The 22,862-nt window shown below is 44.4% G+C and overlaps 1 protein-coding gene across 5 annotated transcripts; it reads right to left on the bottom strand.

Moving 5' to 3' along the window:
* Nucleotides 1–1,190: 1,190 nt before the first annotated feature.
* CASS4 (Cas scaffold protein family member 4) lies at nt 1,191–22,828 on the bottom strand. 5 transcript variants are annotated; one of them, XM_057406318.1, is made up of 7 exons: nt 22,393–22,828; nt 9,640–10,068; nt 7,302–7,406; nt 6,312–6,461; nt 3,579–4,910; nt 2,749–2,808; nt 1,191–2,066 (listed from the first exon to the last, which is right to left on the bottom strand). In XM_057406318.1, the coding sequence occupies exons 1-7, from the start codon at nt 22,435–22,437 to the stop codon at nt 1,653–1,655; spliced, it is 2,535 nt and encodes an 844-aa protein (XP_057262301.1). In that variant the 5' UTR covers nt 22,438–22,828; the 3' UTR covers nt 1,191–1,652. The 5 variants fall into 5 exon arrangements, with proteins under 5 accessions (XP_057262301.1, XP_057262302.1, XP_057262303.1 ...); XM_057406319.1 differs by lacking the exon at nt 22,393–22,828 and adding an exon at nt 18,955–19,067; XM_057406320.1 differs by lacking the exon at nt 2,749–2,808.
* Between the last annotated feature and the right edge of the window lie 34 nt (nt 22,829–22,862).

Genomic DNA, 22,862 nt, shown 5'->3' with positions numbered 1-22,862 from the left:
TGAGGAAACCCCTCATCGGACACCGATTTTGGGTGATTTATGGCCAAACGAGGTGTTGCAGGAGTGGGCCGCGGGGTGCCCCTGCTCGCCTTGCCGCTGCCCGGGCCGCTGAGGCGGGAGGGGCGGTGACGGTCACGCGAGGGACGAGTTTAATACAGCTCAGAGCCAACGTGAGCTGCGGTTCGTGCACCGGGCTGTGCAAACAGTACTCTTGACAAGTGCCGGTGCTTAAATAGCGGTAAAAGCCGTGGCGACTGCCAAGGGAAGGTGCAGCCGAGGAAGATGAGCTGGGTTTCCACAGCGTGTGTGCAGCGGGGCAGTGCCAGTTAACTGTAACTGCTCACAAAGGTAATGGTCCAGGACAAAGACACAGGTACGACACTGCCAATAAAGGCCCGGCTTTGAGATTTCAGATAAAACGTTTAAAATAAACTAATTGGGACGTTCACAACGCAGGAGTACAGTCTGCCTGGGTGGTGGCCGGCCACTGTTGTAGTTCAGATCCAGGCTATATGGGGATAAAGTCCGGCAAGTTGCACAGGCCAACATAGTACAGGCCCTGTCCTGTTCGCAAGGCTTTGCTCCAAAGCCGCTGCTTGTTCAGTGACTGAGATTGTTGTTTCAGCTGGAGCAATGCTGGGAACAGCTCCAGGCTGCGGCAGGACCACTGTCCCAGTATTTAAAAGCTAGAACAAAGAAGATGGAGAGGCTCCCTTTTTACAAGGGGTCACATGGAAAAGGCAAGAGGTGATGGGCACAAGTCACTCCTGAGGAGATTACAAGTGAACACAAGAGGGAAATATTTCTCAATGAAAACAATCAGACAGAATCTCCCCAAGAAGTGGTGAATTCCCCAACCTAGATACTGTTAATACTCAGCTGGACAAGGTGTTGGGGCAGCTGGTCTAGGTCATGCTTTGCCTAGGAAGGTTGGACCAGGTGATCCTTGAGGTCCCTTCCAACCTGGTGTTCTATGGTTCTATGCTGATATGTAGCTCCCTGTAGATGTACCAGGAGCCAGGACTCCTCCAAGTTTACTCTCCTCTGTGCTCAGCTACCAGCTGGAGCATTTCCCATTAACATCTAGGATATGTGCAGTACCTGCCAGAGTTTGTCATATAATACATGCATCACATTCGTGTATTTAAAAAAAAATAAAATTCTCTGCTGCTTGAAAAAATATAATTAGAAATTGTGAGTAAAGTCCTCAGGGAACGATGATGGGATATTATAAATTACAGAACATTGTGCAGCAAAGTCTAAAAAGAGACTTGACATACCTGAATAAGAAAGTAAAAATAAAGGAAAAATATCTGACCTATATAGAAATTAAAAAATAAGAAATCAGCCAGATAATAAAATAATTTTGCTCTAATACACAACAAACATTCCTGCCCAGACACTAAGCTGAGGACATAATCAGGCAGGATCTAAAGAATGGAGAAGAAAATACAGATTTAATTCTACATTTTCTACATCTGCTGCTGTGTGGATCTCCACCTACTAAAAGTGCACCAGCACCCAGGAACTTCCCAGCAGGAGTTCTTAGAGGTGACTTAAAGTTAGTGTCACTGAGCTTCTTTTGCCTCCCTTGACTGCCTCATGCCAGAGGAGCAGCAACAATGAAGAATCTGTAAAAACAGCAGTGTCTTTCACTCCATCATTGCTCTAAATTGCTGTGTGTATTTAGACAGCTCCTCAGTTTGGTCCTGAAGTCCCCTAATGGCATCTGCATTTGGATATTGTATTGCAGCATTTTTAGTAGCGAGAGCCAGATTCTTCAAGAGGCTGCAGAACCGGCTGCTGCTGTGGAGAACGTCGTTCCGAGCATCCCTGTCTTGAGTCTCTTGGCAGAGAGAATCCACTAACTTTTGTCCCACCATAATGATCAATTTGCTGTGGGATATGAAGACTTCGGGCGGCTGGTTGTTGTTCAGACTCATAGTAAATACACCAATTGCCTTGTGAAGTGCACCGAAACACAGCCTGCAGTGCTCGGGGAGAGCTATTTTTTTTGCAGAGTCCTGCTTGCTTTGAATCACAGTCTTCTTTGCAGATGGCAAAACCTGGAAAAAGGTTAAATAAAAATAAATAGACTCAGCTTGGTGGCACACTGTTTATTATTTTACTCTACCTGCTATCCTTCACTTACAGGGAGTTTTGTTAGTTAATAGTCTCCAAATTGCCACATCCCAGAAGTCTTTTACTATCATTTCTCTTTCCATAATGTACTCAATTTCAAAGTGGTGTTTTCTCCTGATTGTCACTGAATACAGTTTTAATAATGGATAGCACACAAAGTGCTGTAGTGTAACATCAATCCTTTATATACGATCTGGACTTCAGGCTTTCAGATAGTACAAAACACTCAGTCTTGATCTTTAATGGTGCTGACTTCATGAGGATTATGAATGACTAAAACTGTACAACAACAGTAGAGTCAATCCTTATGCCAGTGGTATACAAGGTATTTGAACTACTCTCACAGCCCTACCCCATATGATACACAAAGTAAAGCAAATAAATAGTATAACTTTAAACTATAGTGGTTCATTCCATTTGAGGAAAATAAATGCTTTCCACAAGTTTTCGGCAGTAATTCTAAGAACTACTTCTGGAAAAATTAACTAGGAGAAACCAAATCGATCTCTCTGTATAGATATGTGTATCCAAATGCAAATTACTTTGAATTTTAGCAATCGGGGACCAGGAGTCCTCATAAGTAATAGTTTTCAAAATCAGAAATACCTTTGGTTTTGAGTGTGTGCTCTTCTTTGCGACTTCTTTACCTGAAATGATTTTCTGTGCCTGTTACAAATCAAAATGAAAGCAAATTTGAAATGGTTTACATTAAATATTTAAATACGAATGTGTTTTTCCTCTTCTTTCAGGGTGAAATAACTACTTACTATGCAGCCTTCATGTTGCAACAAAAATAGTATGCTTATTAGAAGCAACTATAGGGTTTTTCCTACTAAAAATTTCATGTCTGATCCAGCAAGAGCTAAGACTGAAACCAACATCAGCAAAACATAACGTTTCTGAAATTCTAAGGAGAGGCCAGCATTACTTTGTGAAACCAAGAGTTACATTCTTGTAGACATTTCAGTAATTGTAAGGGGAATGATTCTAACAAGCATCCAGAATGCTTCTAACAAATCTGATAATTCACAGTAAGAGTTTAATTTGTTAAAGCAAAACTTTTTACTAAAGCATGCTTTCCAATATACCTCAGGTTAGAAAGTGAACATCTCCTGTAGCGTCATGTCAGAATCAAACAAAATGTATTGGCAAGAAGAGAACTACTAGTTAGAAGCAGCAAATTGGCAATCCCCACCTAGAAGCTAAAAATTTTTTCTCAGTGCTGGCTGGCTGCCTAAATTCTCAAATGCCACTTCAAATGATCATTCTACATGTGCCATCCAGCCCTGTAACAAAATCCTGAATTCATGTGAAGTCTGGAAAATAGAAGTAATGCAAACTGAATTTGGCATCAATGCAAAGATATGAGTGCTAATAGCTTAGTGTTTGCAAACCCTGAAGAATGTAGCTAGGTAGTAAAATCCAGTTATACTAACCTGTAACTGAATATAATCAGAGTCCTCAGTGGCATTTTCTTTTGGCTTCTCAGAAGAGGCCTGATTTTGATTGGATTTATCAGGAGTATTTGTTTGAAGCGAATCAATTTCTGTTCTTCTCAGCACTGTGATTTGTTTTGCCATTTTGTATTCTGGGATCACTTTTGATTGTTTCATTTCTTGTTCCTTCTCATTCTTTCTGAAGAGGAGCTTTCCATTGGCAATGATGATGGATACAAATCTCTTGATATCATCTGGAATCGTGCGGGCTACCATAACAAAGCGATCAAGATCATCTGGGTTGTTTTGAGGTTTCCTGAGGACCAAAGCCTCTAGTGACCAGCTGCAGTTGTTTAGAGCTTCTCTTGTTTCTGTTAAAATTTTGAAGGAGTTTGTGAGAATTTCTAGCTGTTTTTTAATTCTGGTCTGAATGTTGTTATCAGAGAGGTAAGAGGCGTTTACCTTTACAAGTTGAGCAAAGGCCAAGAATTCTCCCAGTGATACTTTTATGTGATCGACTGCTCTGTGAATTTCCTCAATGCTTTTCTCTAGATGTTCTTGTAACCTCCATTTACTACTCACAAAGATCATTAAACTTGCAACAGAGCTGGATACACTGTGCTGCAATCTAGTCAGGGTCTCTATGGCTACATCAAGGTCCAGTTTAATTTCTTTGGCAGGCTCTTCTGATGATGAGATAGAAAAAGACTCAGCAGAAGAGTTCGAGGATGTAGAGAGGGTGCTGGTTCTGCTGTCCACACTAGAAACAGATAATCTGTCTTGTTCTAATTTAGCATCTCTTGAAAGCTGTGGAGAAGCACTGTATGCTTGCTCTCCAGAATTATCGCTGCTTTTTTCCAGCTCTTCCTTGGACTCCACAACAGTGGGCAAACCTTTTGGAATATCATAAACATTCTCTTCAGAGATCTGATTCTCAGCCTTTGGAGCCATGAGAAGTGGGGGGACATCACAGCTACCGTTTTGTGGCAAAAGGAGCACATCCCGTGAGGATGGAACGTCATAAAGATGGATATCTGGAAATGTTAATTTCCGTTGCATTGGTGGAATATCATATAACTGTGGGTTTGCAGCTTTGGCTTCTGTATTTGTTGTTAATGCCTTGTACCTGGCTGGTGGTATGTCATACAGCACCTGGTTCTCCAGGGAATGGCCAGAAGGGTTTTTTAATCCTGTTTTTTCAGGTGATACTGGAATATCATAAATCCATTCTGACTTGCGAGGATTTGGCAAAGTATTGTAATGCCCCCAGCACTTTTTCTGAGATTCATTTTCTGCAACATCACTTTCTCTTTTGGGAGGGACATCATATAACTGCAACAGAGCACACAGGATTTATAAACTGTTGTTTGAAACAAGAAACAAAACTGAATTTTTAGAGCCCGTAAAGGTATGCAGCTCTCAAGTAACTGCAATAAGAGATACAGGTTTGCTAAGATGGAAACAGAACTTGCCCCATGCCTTGAAAAATGTCTCTGTACAGCTGAAGTCAAAGCTGGAAATCGTGAATGCAGGACCACTTCTTGTGTAAGAAAATACAGACTAATACTAACAGGCACTTCGGGAGGGATTGTACCTGGATGCATTACACACATGAAGCACAAGCACTAGGGAGTGCAAGGAGCTATAGGACTGTGCAGCATCAATAAACATCTGAAGGAACTGGTCTATAATAAGTTTTTTATGAAGAACTGGCCAGGTCAGGCTTCCCCATTTGCAGAAGATGTGTGTGAGAAGGGGAGCCCAGACATGGGTGTTTCAGACCAAAGCCAGATTTTTTCCAAATTGCCCACAAACAAAGAATTCTAAGAAAATTTGATTTTGGAAGCAGCAATAAACCATGTCTCTGGAAGGAAACCTGCTCCCAGACTGTTGCAGCTGATGGGTACAGCTGCTAACAGCCATGAAGCTATCAGGAATGCTAGCTTTAGTGAACAATTGCTCATATGCCAGCACCCCAGTTCTGGGTAGCACCAGTCCTACTGTCACAGCTGAACAGGCTCTGCGCAAGGCTGGTTTCTCTAATCATGAGGCACCCATGAACCTGCAGCATTTCTTTTTAAATCCACAAAACCAGGAAGCCTCAGATTTCCTGTGCTGGCTAGTCTGCTGCAAGATCCATATCTTAGCCCTGGGCACGTGTGCTAAGGAGCCTGTAAAAATTCTTTTGGATCTTAAAACCATTCAGGAAACCTGAAGTAATTGGCACTCAACTCATAAAGAGTTTTCCATTGAGGCATTTTCTTTGTTGTGAAATTTCAGATCAGTCCTTTTTTTAAGGATGGTACTTATCAAATAGGGGGAAGCCTGACCCACCCCCCGAAACCAGGTGTGCTTCACTCCCCAAAAAAGTGTCAGGAGAGTGCTGCAAGGAATAGGGACCATTCATTTCTATTTGTTTGAATATTACAGACATTCAAGAATGTAGCGTACTGAATTTGCTTTTTGCACTGTCATAAAAAGAAGTCAAGGCAAGAGATGATGTTGCCTGTAATCTAAAAATCAAACGCGATCACAGGTGTAGCTTTAGTCCTGGTAGGTACCGTGACTATCCAGGAGCCAGGCAGCATTTGTCTCTTTAATAGGAAGGACAAAGCACTACACTGAAGATGTGCTGGTCTTACCCCTGCCATCACCTTGAGGGAGGTTCAGCACACATGCACAACATCCCAGTAATGAGAGATTATTCTCTCGTGTGCAGCAAGCCTTACTTACATTGCCCACTGGTGAGTCTTTCTGGGTAACACCTCCTGCCTTTTCTGGGCTGTATGGGATGTTGTAAAGCTGCTTCTGCTCCTCCTGGAAACACTCGGTGGATCTGGCAAGCACAGCGCCCTTTCGTGCTGTGGGCGGAGTGGAACCAATCTAGTCAAAGGCAATAAAACCAGGTTGACTTCAACCCTGTTGAGACCCCACTGAAGACTTGGACAGAGTCAAAGGCTTTCAGGTGATATACTGCATTGTGCAAGGCAGCCACCACCTAATTGCCTAACTTTTGGTCTGAGCAGGGATCACCCCACGTATACAAAGTGGATAACACAATGGAGGTTTTGGATAACTTAACAATAAATGAATTAGAGTGGGTTCAACCCTGCAGTGTCAGGAGCATAAGGTGTGTATGTAGGCTCTGTGGACATGCTCCAGTCCCACATGCACCTTTGTGTGGTAGATGACAGGATGGGTCCTGGCGTCTGTCCCATCCTGGTGACCTACATGGGCTGCAGTGAGGTGTAGAGGCGATACGGTGACATTTGCTCTCCTCAGGGCAGCATGTTAGCAAGAGCAAGATCATGTAACAAGATGCTTCAGCAGTAGATGCAGCCAACATGTTGCCCTTACCCTGAGTGTGCCTAATCCCTTGCATTTTCTTGCCCAGGAGGCAAGTGGTGTGGGTGACATTTAGTTTCTTTTTGCACATGCACTAGTGACTCTTCTATGAACATCTTGGAATCTTCCTGATCAAATGATTATTCAGTAGTGGTAAAACAAGAAGTGTTTCTTAGAAATGTACCAGATAAGCTACATTTCTCTAAATATCTACCAAACTCCAAAGAGAACTGCTTTACATCTTGAACTTCCCTAAAAATAGATTATTTTCTGCCAAATTCTACAAAAAGTGAACAGGAAACCACCAGAATTTACCTGAAACTCTATTCTGAAGTCCTGCAGGGTCAGAGCTGCAGGGGGGACCGTGGCTGGACTCACCTGCATGAGCAAGGACTCCCGGCGCTGTGTGGATGGAACATCATACACCTCACTCCTGATACTTGGGACTGAAGCCCAGCACGCTCTCGGGAGAGTAAACAGATGCTTAGAGGGGGAGAAAAACCAACAGTGAGAGAGCTGCAGCGAGCACTAAGCTCAGGACATCTTTGAAAACTCAAGTTGAATAGGCCACTGTCAGAGTAATCACTCTTAAGGGATTAAAAACCTTCCAGCTTTTCACTGACAGTGATAGACAGGAACTGACCTTACAAGCCTGCATGGTGTTTTTTTTTCCCCCAGAATTCTCCTTTGCCAGCATTTCTGCTTTATTTCAGATTAGAATTGGCACATACAAACCAAAGGTGATCTGCCTTACTAACCGGGGGAAGGAAAAGATTTAGGGAAAACCCAGCTTATCACTTTAATCTTTAGACTACCCAAAAGCAGAACCACTAAAAAGAGTAAGTGGGGGAATTTCTACTTCTTCAGGCCCACAGAGCCATCAGGTCAAGTCATATTTAGTGGAAGTACGAGCAACAAAAAGGTACAGGCTGAGACACATTATTCTGTATTTATGAAAGACTGACTCATTTGGAAGGAGTAACCTTGATGTCCTGACCAGTCCATAGAGAAGTCTGATACGAGAATTACATGAGGTCAGTTACAGACTAATTCTCCTGTTTGCTGAAAATGTAATTTGAAGGGCCATGACTGGTGGGACAGTGAGTTAAGGTGCCAAAGTATGAATGTTTGGGGAGGACATTGTTAAAAATCAGCTTCCAAACCACTGAATTTTGTTTGTTCAGGATGGGTTTAGCCTAGCTTTCCACAAGGAGTTCATAAATGGACTTCACGTTACTGACCCACAGAAACGCTACTGCAAAAGAGAAATCACAGTATTTAATGTTGGAGGTGGTGTTCCCCACCATGTGAGTGGTGTAGCCACTGAATTCAGAGGAACAAGCGTCCAGCTTTACAACTGCCTGCTTCATGAAGGAAGGGAGCAAGGAATGAGCACAATTCCTCTAGTGCTCTGTGACATAAGCCAACTTACTTGCAAACAGAGGCATAGAAGAAGAGACTTTCCTGAGCTAAAAGGGTAAAAGGAAAGGCATCTTTAGCTCAGGTCTGTTTTCAGATGGATGGATCTCGTTCAGTGTACCGCAGAAAGGAAACTAAACCGAGTATCTTTTCTTGCCATTTTTTAAAGTACTTTCAGGCACAGTGAAGCAAGAAGGTGCCTTGATGTTAGGCAGAGCTGACAAAGCTTTTTCAATAGGGTGAAAGCACACAGGCTTTGGGGGATTTTGCTGTGCTTTATTGCTTTCAATCAGCTCCCTCAAAGATTTACAGTGGCTTTACCCAGCTGCTCAGAGGGCAGCTGAGTATGCCAGGAACTTTGCCAGTTGTCCCATAGGGTCTACATGGGATTGCCCAGACTGCGGAGGTTCCCTGTGCCCTCACAGAGCCTGTTCACCCCCGAGCCTCCTTGTGCATCTGTGACCACCACGGTACAGTTGGTGTAGTAACAGCTGGGGCGTTGTGCAAGAGGCAGCTCAGGCAAATCTGAACTTCTTAAAAGCAGCCTAAGATGTTGTTTTGTCTTTCTCTGTTAGAGTAAACAAGGCTTAGGTATATAAACTCATGAAATGACAGAGACACAGGAATAGCCAAGGACATCTTCTATGGGGCCATTCATCCAGATCAAGAACATTTTTCAGCCTGTTTTGCTGGCACGACATGGACAATTTGTATCCATCTCACACTGAGTTTGCAAATGGCTTCTTTATGGTTAGGAATGTGGAGAAATCAGATCACAGCACTTACTGAGGTGCTGGAAATAATAAAACTACACCAGAGACATCAATCACACAGCAAAGGGTGGCTTTTTTAATTACAAATCATGTTCCTGTGCAGATGGGTGCAAAGACCCCGCATGTGCCCAGAGGACTCTGGATGCTGTAGACCAACAGAGGAAAAAGCTCTGTGTCTTGTTATTTTAACTTTGGGGTAGGTTTGTAAACCGTTTCTAGATTCTTCCAAAACACATGGTATATTCTTTACTTCCTGTCTTATTTGACAGCCTCTTTAAACTGTGAGGGAAAAGTGAGGGACTACAGAATATAGAGAGTACTATATGTTGCCCAGAGCAGCATTTCTCATACAATGCTATAAACTGTAACAGAATTGATGGGAGTTTCCTAAACACCATTTATTTGAATGGCTCTGCTGTGAATTCCACTGAGATGTCCAGGACAACAGCAGTTATTACTTTCCTGCTCCCAATGATAGTTTTAATAATAACACTTACTACTTTTATAGCTGCTTATGTTCTTACCTGGCTTGTTGAGCTCTGCGTCCTTTCACTGAGCAGCTGTGCAGCCACGGCTGGTACCTGGTATATTGCTTGGGCAGGTGGAGAGGAGACCCTCGCTGGAGATTTAACCCACCCCTCCATCTTCTCATAGGCAGATGACAGCACAGTGGGCTTGGGGATGGAAGGAACCTGGTAGATGTTTTGCTGGCCGGGTGGTGACTCTGCGGCACCGCTCCGGGTGGAAGGAGGCAGCAGGGCAGCCTGTGAGGCAGCAAGTAGGTGCAGGCGGTTAGCGGGGGCCAGGCCCTGCCTGCCATGGAGGGAGCATCTCCACCAGCCTTCGCTGCCGATGACGTTTTGGTCCAGAACCGTCAGGATGTCTCCTTTGCGGAAGGCCAGCTCATCCGAGCACTCTGCCTTGTTGTCATAAAGCGCCTTCGCCAAGGTGTTCTAGAGAGAGAAAACAGACCAGCACTGTTCTACTGCACCAGCAGAAGTGTTGGTTTGTGTCTAGTTTGGTGTTTATCTCCTCCTTAATTTCATAGGATCATAGAACAGTTAGAATTGGAAAGGACCTTAAGATCATCCAGTTCCAATCCCTTGCCATGGGTCACACAAAACCATGTCACTCAGGGCTGTCTCCAGCCTGGCCTTGAACACGGCCAGGGATGGGGCACTTCTCTGAACACTCTGTGCCAGAGCCTCAAAACCCTCACAGTAAAGAACTTCTTCCTTATGTCTAACCTTAATTTCCCCTTGTTTCAGTTTGAACCCATCGCCCCTTGTCCTATGGCTACAAACCCTGGTAAAGAGATTTAATTCAGTTTAACTCAAGTCCACTCATTTTTGCATTAACCACCATTTCTCAGTGCATTGGTTTCGGTGAGTTGTAACATTTACAGCCTGTGTCTGCTGGGCTCCATGCAGTAAAGAAATATATAATAATAATAATATTAAAACAATATATTTTTTCAGTACCTTTTCCCCCCAAGGAAGAGCAGTGCTAATGTTCATTACTTAGACTCATTACTTCACCACATCTCCGTATGAAAACCAGGTGTTTTCCCATTGCTATTCTGTGCATTCTTTGTCAGAAGGTGCAGAAAAAACACATCAACCATCCAAAATTGAACCTTGTGCCTTGCTGCCTGCTACCCAGCTCATCCAGGGACTTCAACTGCATCTGGAAAAGTCTGATTATTTTTACCTACCCTCCCAAAAAAATCCTTCACAACCAAACATCAAAACCATCCTGACTTTGTTTGTTTTCCTTTAAACTTTGTCTTTTCTCAGTCTTAGAAAAGCAGATCTCTCAGCAACATCAATGCTAAGGGGAGTAATAAGTGCTCAGTGGCAACATCAATGGCAGAAATGCTGCTGGAGAGCTGTGGTGCTTGTGATGACCCAGACTCAGCTGTCAGCATCCACATCTACCCCAGACTGCAGGGCTGGATCATACTGATTCAGAGCATCCCAGGCTAATAACTTATGTGACACATCAGCTGAGAGAGAAACCTAGTTATGCACACAGTGGCACCAGCTCTGCTGGCTGCTAAGTCTTCATGGCTGGTCAGTGTGTCTGTGAGCATTTCTTCAGGTAAGCACACCTGAAACAGTGCCTGTGTTTCTCTCCATCACACAGACATTACCTGTATCTGAATACCTCTATCTCCAGTATATCTCGCAGCATCTTCATAGAGTGCTCTTTTAGACAGGAAACCAAGAAAGAAGAAGCAAGAAATCCTAAGGTCACAGGAACTGTGAGATAGCAAATATCCATCTTTCCCAGCTTCTTCACTACTGAGCAGCCCTACCTCTCTCAGCTGAAGCCCGTAAATTTCTGGCAATTGTGAGTGTGTAGATCACCATGTTTTATTTTTATCATATTTTCGGAGGTATTTGGCTACTCTGCACAAAGTGAAAGTTAAAAAAATAAGAAGGGTAAGAGCATGCAGTTTGATTCACCCAAGGCATTTGTGCAAAGGGTAGAGTGAGCTGTGGACATAGCGTTTTGCAGTACAAGATACCATTTTCTTGCAGCTTTAAACCCAGACTGACTGCTTCCCAGTCAGTGGGACACTGGCTGATTTTAAGCATTAGTTTCTTATCAGAACATGCAAGTAATGTCCAAAGAGATAGTACCCAAACAGGAAATGTGATGCCTTGCATTTTTGTCCAGAGCATTTGCTGTAAAGCAGCAGCTGGCTTGAAGTTGCAGCAGGAATAAAGCAATTTGTCAGCTCAGCCGATGAAAATGGCTTGTTGTTCGCCGCATGCATTTCTTGGTCAGGGTGACCATGAACAATGGCCTTTTTATGATACATGGGCTTGTACCTCAGCAGCTGCCAGAGATGAACAACAGCCCCATTTACCTTGCATCCTAGCCTTGTTAAAACAGCCTTCTTGCCTTGAACATGGGAGTCCACTTTCTATTTGGACCATGCCAAATGCTCTGAACCACCTGTGTTGAAGGCAGGCCTCCAGGAATCCCACCACAAAGCACAGTCCAGGCTTGGCTTGGGCTTCACACATTGTTGCAGTTATCGAAATAAAGAGGAAATCAGCCAACTTTTCCTATTATCCATCAGCAACACTTGTAGATCCCTTGTTGTCAAATGCTGTACATTCTCGCTGAAAGACAAGACCCCCTACTTCTGACCTGAAGATGATGGGCAGAGAAACACTCTCCCCCATTTGCAACCAGGCAACTGCAATGTGAAGAGCCTTATCCAGGCACACACAGGAAATCAGTGGCAAAGCCAGGAAGCCTGAACCCATGAACTAGTGCACGAGACAAGGCTGTCCTTCCTAGCTGCACCAACACAAATAAGAGGTTCACGGTACAGTTTTAATGGCATCTAAATGTGACATTTCCCCAGCTAAGTCTTGTGGAAATAGCGTACTAAACACATTGGTGGTTCTAATTATTTAATCAGACAATGTATTGAAACTACGCTAATCTAATTTGTTTTAAATATGCTGATTTTCACTGGGTTGGAATTTGGCCTGTACACATCAGTGAGGATTTCTGCAGAGACTGCAACCTAAGTCACATGGAGTGAGGAGATTCCTCCTATACTCAAACATGACTGCAGCAGGTCCTAGCAGGATAAATTATTCCAACTATTCTCTCATTTCTTTCCCTAGGCACTGCTGGAACTGCTTTGCTGCAGAACAAGTGAAGCAAGAGAGCCGCCAGGTCAATGAAAGCAACAGGGAGTTCTGTGTTCAACAGCCAAGCTCTTCCACTGACCACCTTGTCATTCGGCAAAGGCAGGTGATATATTCAGGGCACTCACACTGAATGAAGAGTTAAACTTTAAACTGACACCATGAAAGTCACAAACCTGTTCAGCAGAGGGGTCCCTTCTCGTGAAGCACAGCACAATAAAGCTGTGCCAGCATCCAAGGGCAAGTAGCCCACAGCAGGGTACCTTCAAAGCAGAATGGTTCAGATTTTGAAAGGTGGTCTCTGCTCTGTCGAGCTCAACTTAGGGCATGTGAGCTCACATCTGTAGGCAGCAGTGATACCCAGGAACCCTTGAGACCATCTCAATGGCAAGCCAAGCAGGGGACTAAAAAAGTAAAGATTAAAAATCATAGGACACTTTGGAAAACCTGACTTAGGTGGAAAAAATCTGTTCACGGATCATCTCATAGCCCATACACAGGGCTGGAACCAAAGTGATGGAGACAGACCACAACCTCCAGACTATAGAACATGGACAAACTGGGAGGATGTCAGACCCCTGAACCTTTCCAAAAGGTTTTTCCATGTAAGGCAGTGCCACATTAGGTTTCAAGGTTCAGAACACATGGTTCAGGACACAGTGATAGAGCTGGAGAGCAAATCTTTTCCATGTACTCTGTTTCAGTATTGCACAAGTGCACAGCTATATAATTTGGTTCTTCATGATTTTCTGTCAGCAGAGCCAGCCCATCACTGGCACAACAGGACAGCCGGTGGCGCAGATACAGTTCCAGGTGACAGTGACCCAAGGCTTGCAGCCCTTGGTGACACTTTTCAGTGCATTTTGAAAAGGGTAGAGAAACTTAGGAAGGTATTTTAATGAAGGTCTTTATCCTTTTGACTTGGAACTAGCCTCTGAAGGGATTTATAAAAGGTAGAAACATTTAACACAGAGGGTATCAGTAACTTGTAACTAGCAGTCCCATGCAAAACCCTTTCAGAGGACATCCTCTTGTCGCAGTGTGATATGAGGAGGCACAAATCCCCCACACCAGCCAAATCACTAAGACAAAGCAAAAAAGCCCTGCCAACATCTTCCATGAACAGACTCTTGTGTGCCCACAGCCTGGCAGAAAGCTGCAGTAATACATTGAAAAGAGCAATACAATTAGCACAACACCACAGAAGTAAGGCATTTCTGCTCAGTTCTAACCTCCATAACAACAGAGAAGAAGGAACATTTGCACAAGGTGTAAGAACAGGTCAAGCAGGTCTACCTTTGTATTTTGCTCCCTTTTCTCCTTTGCTCCTCTGTTTATAGGACTAGTAAGTCCCCTTTATTTCTCATTTCCTTTCCAAACATTCTGGTTGCTCATGCAGCCTCTCAGGACCTGACTGCACCAGGGCTGATGTGAAAGCATTTCTTCTGCGCAGTGTTATCTCCAAGGGAATGTAGGCAATACTGTTCACATAAGCTCCATTAGTTTTTAGGAGTCCCAGCTGTGGATTCAACAAGTATTAGCCCAGGATGCCGAAGCAGATGTTGAGGGTCAGTCTAATACTGGTAAAATCGACTGTAACAAGCTCATAGCAATGACTAGCATCACAGGCACTGATGTGGTTAGCTATTTTATAGGATATACATGCAAGCAAGTGTTGAACTTTGATACAGACAAGTGCTGTAGTTCTGTCAGCAACGAGTTTGCTATTGGTAGTTGATTTTCCAGCAGAGTTTGAGATGCACTGAATCCTATGGCACTAGAAAAACCTGCTGGAGCCACTGAGCTGGGCCACTTATGAAAGCTAGATTGATATATCCATGTTCCACTGACATTAAACGCCTAGCAAGACTCCTATGAGGAGCGTACAGCCATGCTGAGTAAACCAAAGCATGGTGGAGCTGGGGAAGAAGCCAGCACTCTGCCTGTGCTTTCCAAAGTCTGATTTGTGGAGACATCTCAGAGAACTCACCCCAATTGATTCTGTGATCACAATCACTGGGAGTAATTCTATGCGCAAAAGTTACAGCAGGCTTATGGGGTGAGTGCTCGACCTGATAGCACACGTAGTGGAGGTCTACTCAGTAACATGGGGTGAGGTTATGTGTACTACAGGCTCTGGTTCATCCAGTGTGGGCTGTTAATCAGAAATTTGGGCCCTATCTACACTTTCAGCTATCCAGGACATATGTAGGGAATCACTGTGGCAGCCCCCTTCTATAGTGTAAGCAGAAGCATCTCTGACCTGCCATTAACCATAAACAAGTACTGCATTCCCAGGATCACAGAGACCTTAAAGGATGTGTAGCTGGGAGGAAGCTGGGCTGTGGGGGCCAATGGGATCTGCACTTTCTCTTTATTGCCAGAGGAGCGGAAATGGGCTGTCTAACGCTATCACCCACAAAATGCCATCGAGGGCCAGCTATGTACAGCTCTTTGTTATTTTATGCAACCTCATTAATGTGTCTTTACAATAACCCACATGTGGTAAGTGCTAAAGCAACACATGAGATCAAATTGTTTCCCCTTCTTTGACGTTTGCTGCTTCTTCCCATCAGCAGCCCTGACAGAAATCTCCCAAGACAAAGAACATCTTAAAGGCCAGTCTCTTGCCCCATGAGAAAGCACCCGCCGACAGTGCTGATACTCTTCTCTCACTGAGCAGATTCTAACAAGACAACGACAGAGCACAGACCTAGAAAACAGAGGCTGCGTCTGCATCCTCTTACCGAGACACTGTTCTCCCACACACAGTCCATGACCATGTTGGAGTGATACAAGTTAGTCACATAGAATCACAGGATGGTTAGGGTTGGAAAGGACTTCAAGATCATCCAGTTCCAACCCCTGCCATGGGCAGGGATGCCTCACACTAGACCATACTGAAGGGATTTACAGTGCAAGACCTCTGCTAACACAGGTTCAGTTAACTTAGGCATGCAGAAAAGTTCTCCTGTAGCTGGAAGGGTGTCTCCCTTCATTGGGGTGTAGATCAGATGTTAAGATAGCAATTCTCCCTGCAACTCAGACTTTTTACATCTTTATTGTTTGCGTATCCTTACCCAGCAGCACTCCCACTATAAAACCTAACAGCCCTTGGCAATCTTCACAATGAAAGCTGTTAGCACATGTTTATTAATGAAAAGAGGGAAAATTTTAATTAGGACTCAGTAAAGTTGATAATTGTACAATTCTACAATACAGAATTCAGTACTCACAGACTGACATCTGTGCTTTATATACACAGTAAATACCTGTGCTTTTACTAGGGCAAAAAAAGCCCACTAAGTTCTCCCGATCCCTCTCTTGTTCCAATCCCTATCCTCAGCCTACAACAGAAAAGAGAAGTCCTTTTAGTCCTTATAAAATACATGCAAATGTTGCATAAAAAACCTTCATGATTATCAAGTGATAATGTGAGCATCCTGCCTGCAAGTCTGCCATAATGTCTCTACCCCTCCCCTTCCCACTCAGTTGTATTTGGAACATCAGTTCACTGCTACACACTATTTCATGTGACACAGAGGTACGTAGTACCTCAAAGCATTTAAAATGAAAAATAACATTTTTTGTCTGCTGTCTTAAATTTGCTTCTTAAAAAAACTCTATTAAAGCAATCTTAAAAAAGAGACAGTTTTAATCATGCGAGGTTTTGTGGGTGAAGACAAATATTTCTCAGCTGCATTTCACACATAAAAAAACATCTGCAAGCACCTTTACTGCAGGAAAATGGAATTGGACGTATTTGAGGAGAAGATACAACTAAAGGCAAGAGGTTGTGCTTGCTGAACGGTGATGTTCATGCGTCAGTGACACCCTGTGATGTGTTTACAGAACTGTTTCCAGTTAATCCCCTCACCACCAACAAAGCTGAAGAAATAAACATTCTCCATTGCCCGGTGACCTGGGAACAGGCTTTCCAGAGAAGCCCCATTTAAACAGCACACCAGGCTGAGTCACTTGAATTGCCCCATTCCTTTAATTGTAGACAGGGTTCACATCTTCAACATCCCACCGAAGAAAGGAGAATCCACCTTGAATGCTCAGCTCTTTCTCCACATGCATGTGATGCATGATGCCTTCCTTCTACTTGTGTCCCACTTGATGTGCAACATCTGTGACTTGCAGAAGGTCCTTGGCCCATGCTTTTGTGTTTGTGTGTTTTGGAATATAAGTGATCTGATCACACCTTTTCAGGCCTTTTTGCATGACCTTCAACAAGGGATGGGTGTCAGGGCTTGCTTTTATCGCCTATTCAGTGGTTAATTGATTTTTTGAGAGTGGAGCCAGCTGCTAATCAGCAGGTTTGAAATTCTGAATGGTCAAATCCGTTTCGGATGCAATAAAGAAAAGCCAGTTTAACAAATGAGGCAGAACCGCTGAGAGACAGAACTTGTGCAGCTCCACGTTAGTCAGTGCTGCAGAGGTGGGAATTACAAGCCAGGTCTGTTGTTTTTCTCCACAAATGCAGTTAATCACATTCCAGCTGTGTTAGAACCAACAGACCCCTCCTCTCCCTGTTTCAGTGCCATCAGGATTTCATTCCCATTCACAACATTTTTGCATGTGTGATCTCATGCCTTAAGTTCAAGTTAAAATAAACTGCCATTTCCTGATATTTAGAAACCAGAATATGTATTTATGGGGTTTGGTTCCTCCCACAATGCAAACAGTTTTGCCCATATGCACCAAATTACTTTGCTTTTAGTATCTTAATTACATTTTGCTACAACATTTATTTCCAAATGTGGATTTAAAGATCCAGAAAGTTCTGATGCATACAAGTTTTCTCTGTCTGCCTCCTAAGCAATAGATGCTTCAGAGACTCAGTAGAGCAGGGTCCTTCCTTCCCTTCCTCTGCCTGTCCAGGGAACAAGCAAACAATTCCTAGGGTGCATTATCAGGAGCAAGCTGTAGGATTTTCAGGCACTGCTGTACATCCCTGCTCTGGGTGCACAGGCGGGCCAGGATGCGTCCCACATCCCATCTGACCTGCTGATTCCCTGGGCGCATCAGAAGTGACAGCAGCGCAAGGGCAGCAGTTCAGGGGTGGCTGTTCTCCGATTCATAATGAATCAGCGGCGACATCACAACTCCCAAACGCTGCGGCTTCCTCCAGCTCTCCCAGCGCAGTTATCTGCCCCAGAATGGTATTCCTGTTCAAGACTACCCTTTGGGACCAAGCTGCCTTTATCTGGAATGTTAATGTTTCCCTGGGCAAGGATGCGGGAGGGTTTTCTCCTGCCCTGGCCCCCTGTGTGCATCCTGGCTCAGGGCAGCAGCTGGACATTGCCCCTTCCCCTGTCATTAACAGCAGGCACACGGGGACCGCACAGACCCTGCCCGAGTCACAGCTGCCAGAGATCAGCTGCACATCACGCTGCAACATCCACCCCTGTTCAAAGCCAAAGAAATGCTCCTTAGCACAAAGCAGGATAATGCCAGGAGTCTCCGTGTATGGGACTGGAGGCTTGGGCAAACCCATTAACATAGGACTCTGTAAACCAGTTTAAAGTCATGTTTTTGATGCATCCACTTCTCCCCCCTCCTTCCATCCCAGGGCAGTATTCCCTAAAGGTGAACACAACCACCACCCCTTTCTTTTGAGCTTCAGTTCTCTTCGCAAAGAGCACTGCAGTGTTATCCTAGAATGAACACCTCCCAGGCTTGCACAACTCATTGACGTTTTCTTCTGCAAAAAGTAGCTCAAGTTGGTGACACATTTCCATTGCCCGTTTTCTAGTAATCAGTGAAAAAAACCCAACCCATATATCTATTATAACATATGGCTCAAATGTTATTCATTTAAGCTCATTATTTCCAAGAAAATATGCAAACCAAAAGACATCTTAATGAGCAACCAGGACCATTCGTGGTAACACTTTAACAAGGTGTAATATTGCCTCATGTGCAGGGTACAAAACCTTGCCCTTCTTGACCCCACCGTTGTTCTTGATAAAACACTTTTTTTCAGCTTGATTTGGATTGTATTTTAAAGACTAAGACCCCATGCTCTGTGATAGGATTAGCGGCGTGCTGTGAACAGGGATCCTGATAAATACAGGTTTTACACTGTCCACGTTTCCACTCCAAATGAAGTAAGTACAGCCATTAGCTGCAACAGAAATACAATAAATCAGTACTTACATTGACCTTCATTTTGCTGTCTGTTACCTCCCTGTTACTCCATCACCTGAGGAGGAGGACGATGAGATCTCCCCCAACCCTTCCTCTCCCAGCCCAAGCGGAGCGGCAGCAGCAGGGAAGGGTCAGGCTGGAAGCCCCGTTCCAGCCCCGCTGCGCTCAAGGGCAGCCCCGGAGGAGCGCAGCGACTGGGAGCAGAGGGAGCTGATCACGCAGCGGAGTTATCTGCAGCGCCGGCAGCTGCTGCGGGGCCGTGCGGGCACACGCACGGCCTCCGTCCGGTCCGTCCCTCCCTCCGGCAGCCGCCCCAGGGAGCGCCTTTGTGCTTCACAACCGCATCCGAGCTGGGAGCCGGGGGGCGGTGGGGCTGGGTTTGAAGCGCTGCTTGCAGCATCGCTCTTTACTCTCGGTTTGTTGAACTTAAAAGGGGTTTGGCTTTTAGATTGAGGTGTTCGGGTCCCTGGAAAACTGAGCAGTTCTCTGTTGTCACAGAAATCCCTGCAAAATAATCTCTTTCTTCAAGGGCAGAAAACCTGAAAGCTACACAGTGACTGCGGCTGAAGGGGTTTGTTCCTTTGGTTATTATTAAACTGAATCTGCAATATTATTAAATAGCAGTTATTTAAAATTACCCATAGTTGCTATTTGCTCAACAACAGCTCTGCCTGGGTCACACTTACACAAATGCACAGATTTTACCACTCTGCCCTTGTGAGTATCTTGGGGTTTGCAAACTTTTACTGGCTTTGCCTTTGTACATGCTGCCTTTGCTCTGGCAAAAGTCTTTTCCTTCCTCTTTCCATGGCAGTGCAAGATGAAATTAGACACTGGCTCCCAAACCCACAATCACGCAGCTAGAAAAGCCAAGCATCTTGAATAGGAAATGCTGCATTGAAAATGCTTTCTCAACAAAATCTACATGGGGCAGACCAGCAGCTGATGCCCTTGTCCTCATGAGAAAGGATTCATGGCACAAAGCAGCTCATTTCAGTGCTTTTGGGGCTTTGCTTTTCTTTCTTTCATATCACAACCAGCACTGTTACTGGTTTGAACACTTCATAAAGAAGATAAGGAGCAGCCAATTCACTGACTGACCTGGATTTTGAACTATGTCACCAGCATTTGAAAAGATACAGAAATACAAGTGACAAGGCTGTGGACACAAAGCTACTGTCAAATACAACTAAATGCTCCCTTCTTCCCTGTGAGGGTGCTGAGGCGCTGGCACAGGGTGCCCAGAGAAGCTGTGGCTGCCCCATCCCTGGCAGTGTTCAAGGGCAGGTTGGACACAGGGGCTTGGAGCAACCTGCTCTAGTGGAAGGTGTCCCTGCCTGTGGAACTGGGTGAGCTGCAAGGTCCTTCCAACCCAAACCAGTCTGGGATTCTGTAAGCTGGAGCGGACAGAGCGTATTCCCACCCCCCCCCCCCCCCGAATGTGTTTACTTAAGTGCTTGCTTAAATTGTCCATGGTTCTACCTCCGCCACCCACACCAGTGATTAGAAGTTTGTATTAACTGGCATAAATTACATGATGTTAAAATTCCCTGGGTCAGGACTGTTCCATCCATGACACAACTGAAGTTTTACATGTAAGATTTCCCCAGGAAAGCTGGGCACTTGACTTGACTGCATCTTGACTGCATCCTGACTGCCACTTCTGCTTGACTGCATGCCTGAGAACAGCCCCAGATTTATCGTCTGAGGAAGATGGAGACTCTCCAGTATTTTCTCTTGGCTAAGGAACTCCTTGTTCAGTGCATCACCTTTGGCAAATCCTATTTTGAATCACGTTATCTACCTCCAGGTGCTGGAAATGGAGCCTGGGGGGTGATGGCCTGCACCTGGGGCTGTGGGTGCACACATCACCCACATAACCACATCGCACTTGTTTGCCGACAGGATGGGAATATGTGAACTGGGCATTTTGGAAGGGGAGAAAACCTCCTACCAACTTAATGCGTATTTAAAAACCCTCTCCTATTTTTCTCTGGCAACAGACAATGTTGCCAAACAGTACAAGAACTTTCCTAAGCGCAGGCCGTCATGCAAACTGTTTTAGATTGCACCACGAGGTGCAACATTTCCTGTGCAGACTCTGTCGCAGGTGTATGTGCAACAAGAAAGGAGTTGCATCATTTCTCCAGCTCTGCTTGTGCCCTGGGTTCATTTCAGAACCAGTTTTCCTTGTGAAGGTGGGATAGTTTGGGCACGGTGGTAACTGCAGAGCGTTACCTGTCCCACCAAAGCTACTGATGGTTGGCATGTGGCGCTTCAAGTCCAGCTAGTAGAAAAGACACATTCCTGTTGTTTTTGTGTTGTCACATTCAACTATTACAATGAACAGCACTGCCAGGGGAGCAGGAACCTTAGAAACAGCTAATAAATTACATAGTGGAAATAAATCGGACTTTTTCAGTTGTTACTCAGCTGAATTTGACTGGGTGTGCTGTGGCCATGTCTGAAGATCGCACGGCAAGATGGGAAATGAGCTTGCTACCACCATTACATTTCTTTAGCCAATTCAGAAAACTGAAAATATCATTCTTAGAAATAGAAACTCCATTCTTTGTATAGAAATCGTATTATTCTGTGTCATTAAAAACATCATTTCTGATTACTTCACATGGAGAAGAGTCCTCTTAGCTTTACATGCCTCAATGTCAACTTTTGAGTGCAAAAAAAGGACTCACCGTGCTGGTACTGAGCTTTTTAACCCCACTGTGTTTCGCCTCAAATTTCCAGAATGCAGTTTATTTACAATGAACAGTGAGATCATAACCCAGGATGAAACTAATAATTCCCTGCTCATTAGACTTGCAGACAGGAGCACAATCAAGGCACTGACTTTGGATCAAGACTTCAGCATTCTCTAACCCTTATAGCTACAGCAGGGTATTTTATCTATGAATATATACATAAAATTACAGCAGATGCAATAGGAATACACAAATAAAAGCCAACCCCCTCATAAGCTTGTTCCAGTCTTTCAAACTAAACAAATACAGTATTCAAAATGGTTTGTGTGTAACGTAGGGAAATGATCTATCACACAGCAAGTCACCTGGACTGTCACTGGAAGTCTCTGACAGCATAACCACGTCTCTAATGTTACTACAGGATAGAGGAAGATTGCTGGAAGCTTGAAGGTACATATTTACTATCTCACAAATGTGTTTATCCACAGGTATGTGCTACTTGGGGAGCTTGCTTTATTCAGAGCCCTCCCCAGGAAGACATTCCTTATGGTTAATAGCTTTGTAGCAACAGAGAGCACCAGGAGACAGTGAGTACATGGGCATCGTAAAGAGCTTTCTGTGCGGCTCAAGAGAACACCCAGCATTTCCCACATCAGCAGCGCCATGCTGGATTAAACATCAAACCCTTCTCTAGGCCCCATTTGTCTTAATTGTTTATACGCTGTACTCACAAAACCAGACCTACCTTTGCAGTTCTGTTGATTCTCACGTGTTTATCCATCGCTGTCATTCACATCCCTTGGAGCACTGCAGATAACCACGGCAGGAGGGAGAGACTCTGCCTTTGCCCAGTCTCCGTATGTTAGGAGCTACGTCTCAAGAAAGCACATCTGCATTTAGGAACTTGTAGAAAAGATTTGCATGAAAGGCAATTTCTGTGGCAACAGCCAAGACTACAAGGGGCAGAGCACAAACCAGAAAAGCCCCGTTAGCATCTGTGAGAAAAAGAGCCTGTCTGCAAGTGGAATTTTCCTTGGTCTCACTGTCACCAACTTGTCGCAATTAACCGCAGTCAGAAGTCTCACCCTTTGGGTTTGCTGCATGTTCCTGTATTTCCTCTTTTAGAAATGGAACGAACACAAGAATAATACGTACCACAAGGGCTGCGCAGTGCTCGATGGAAATAGGACTGCTACAGCGGTATCAATTCAGGAG

The sequence above is a fragment of the Pezoporus wallicus genome, unplaced genomic scaffold, assembly GCF_028554395.1.
Source record: "Pezoporus wallicus isolate ANWC-B61680 ecotype Strahan unplaced genomic scaffold, APGP_CSIRO_Pwel_v1 contig_6783, whole genome shotgun sequence".
NCBI lineage: Eukaryota > Metazoa > Chordata > Aves > Psittaciformes > Psittacidae > Pezoporus > Pezoporus wallicus.
The sequence above is the reverse complement of the archived record's forward strand: the minus strand, read 5'-3'. Positions and strand labels throughout refer to the sequence as shown.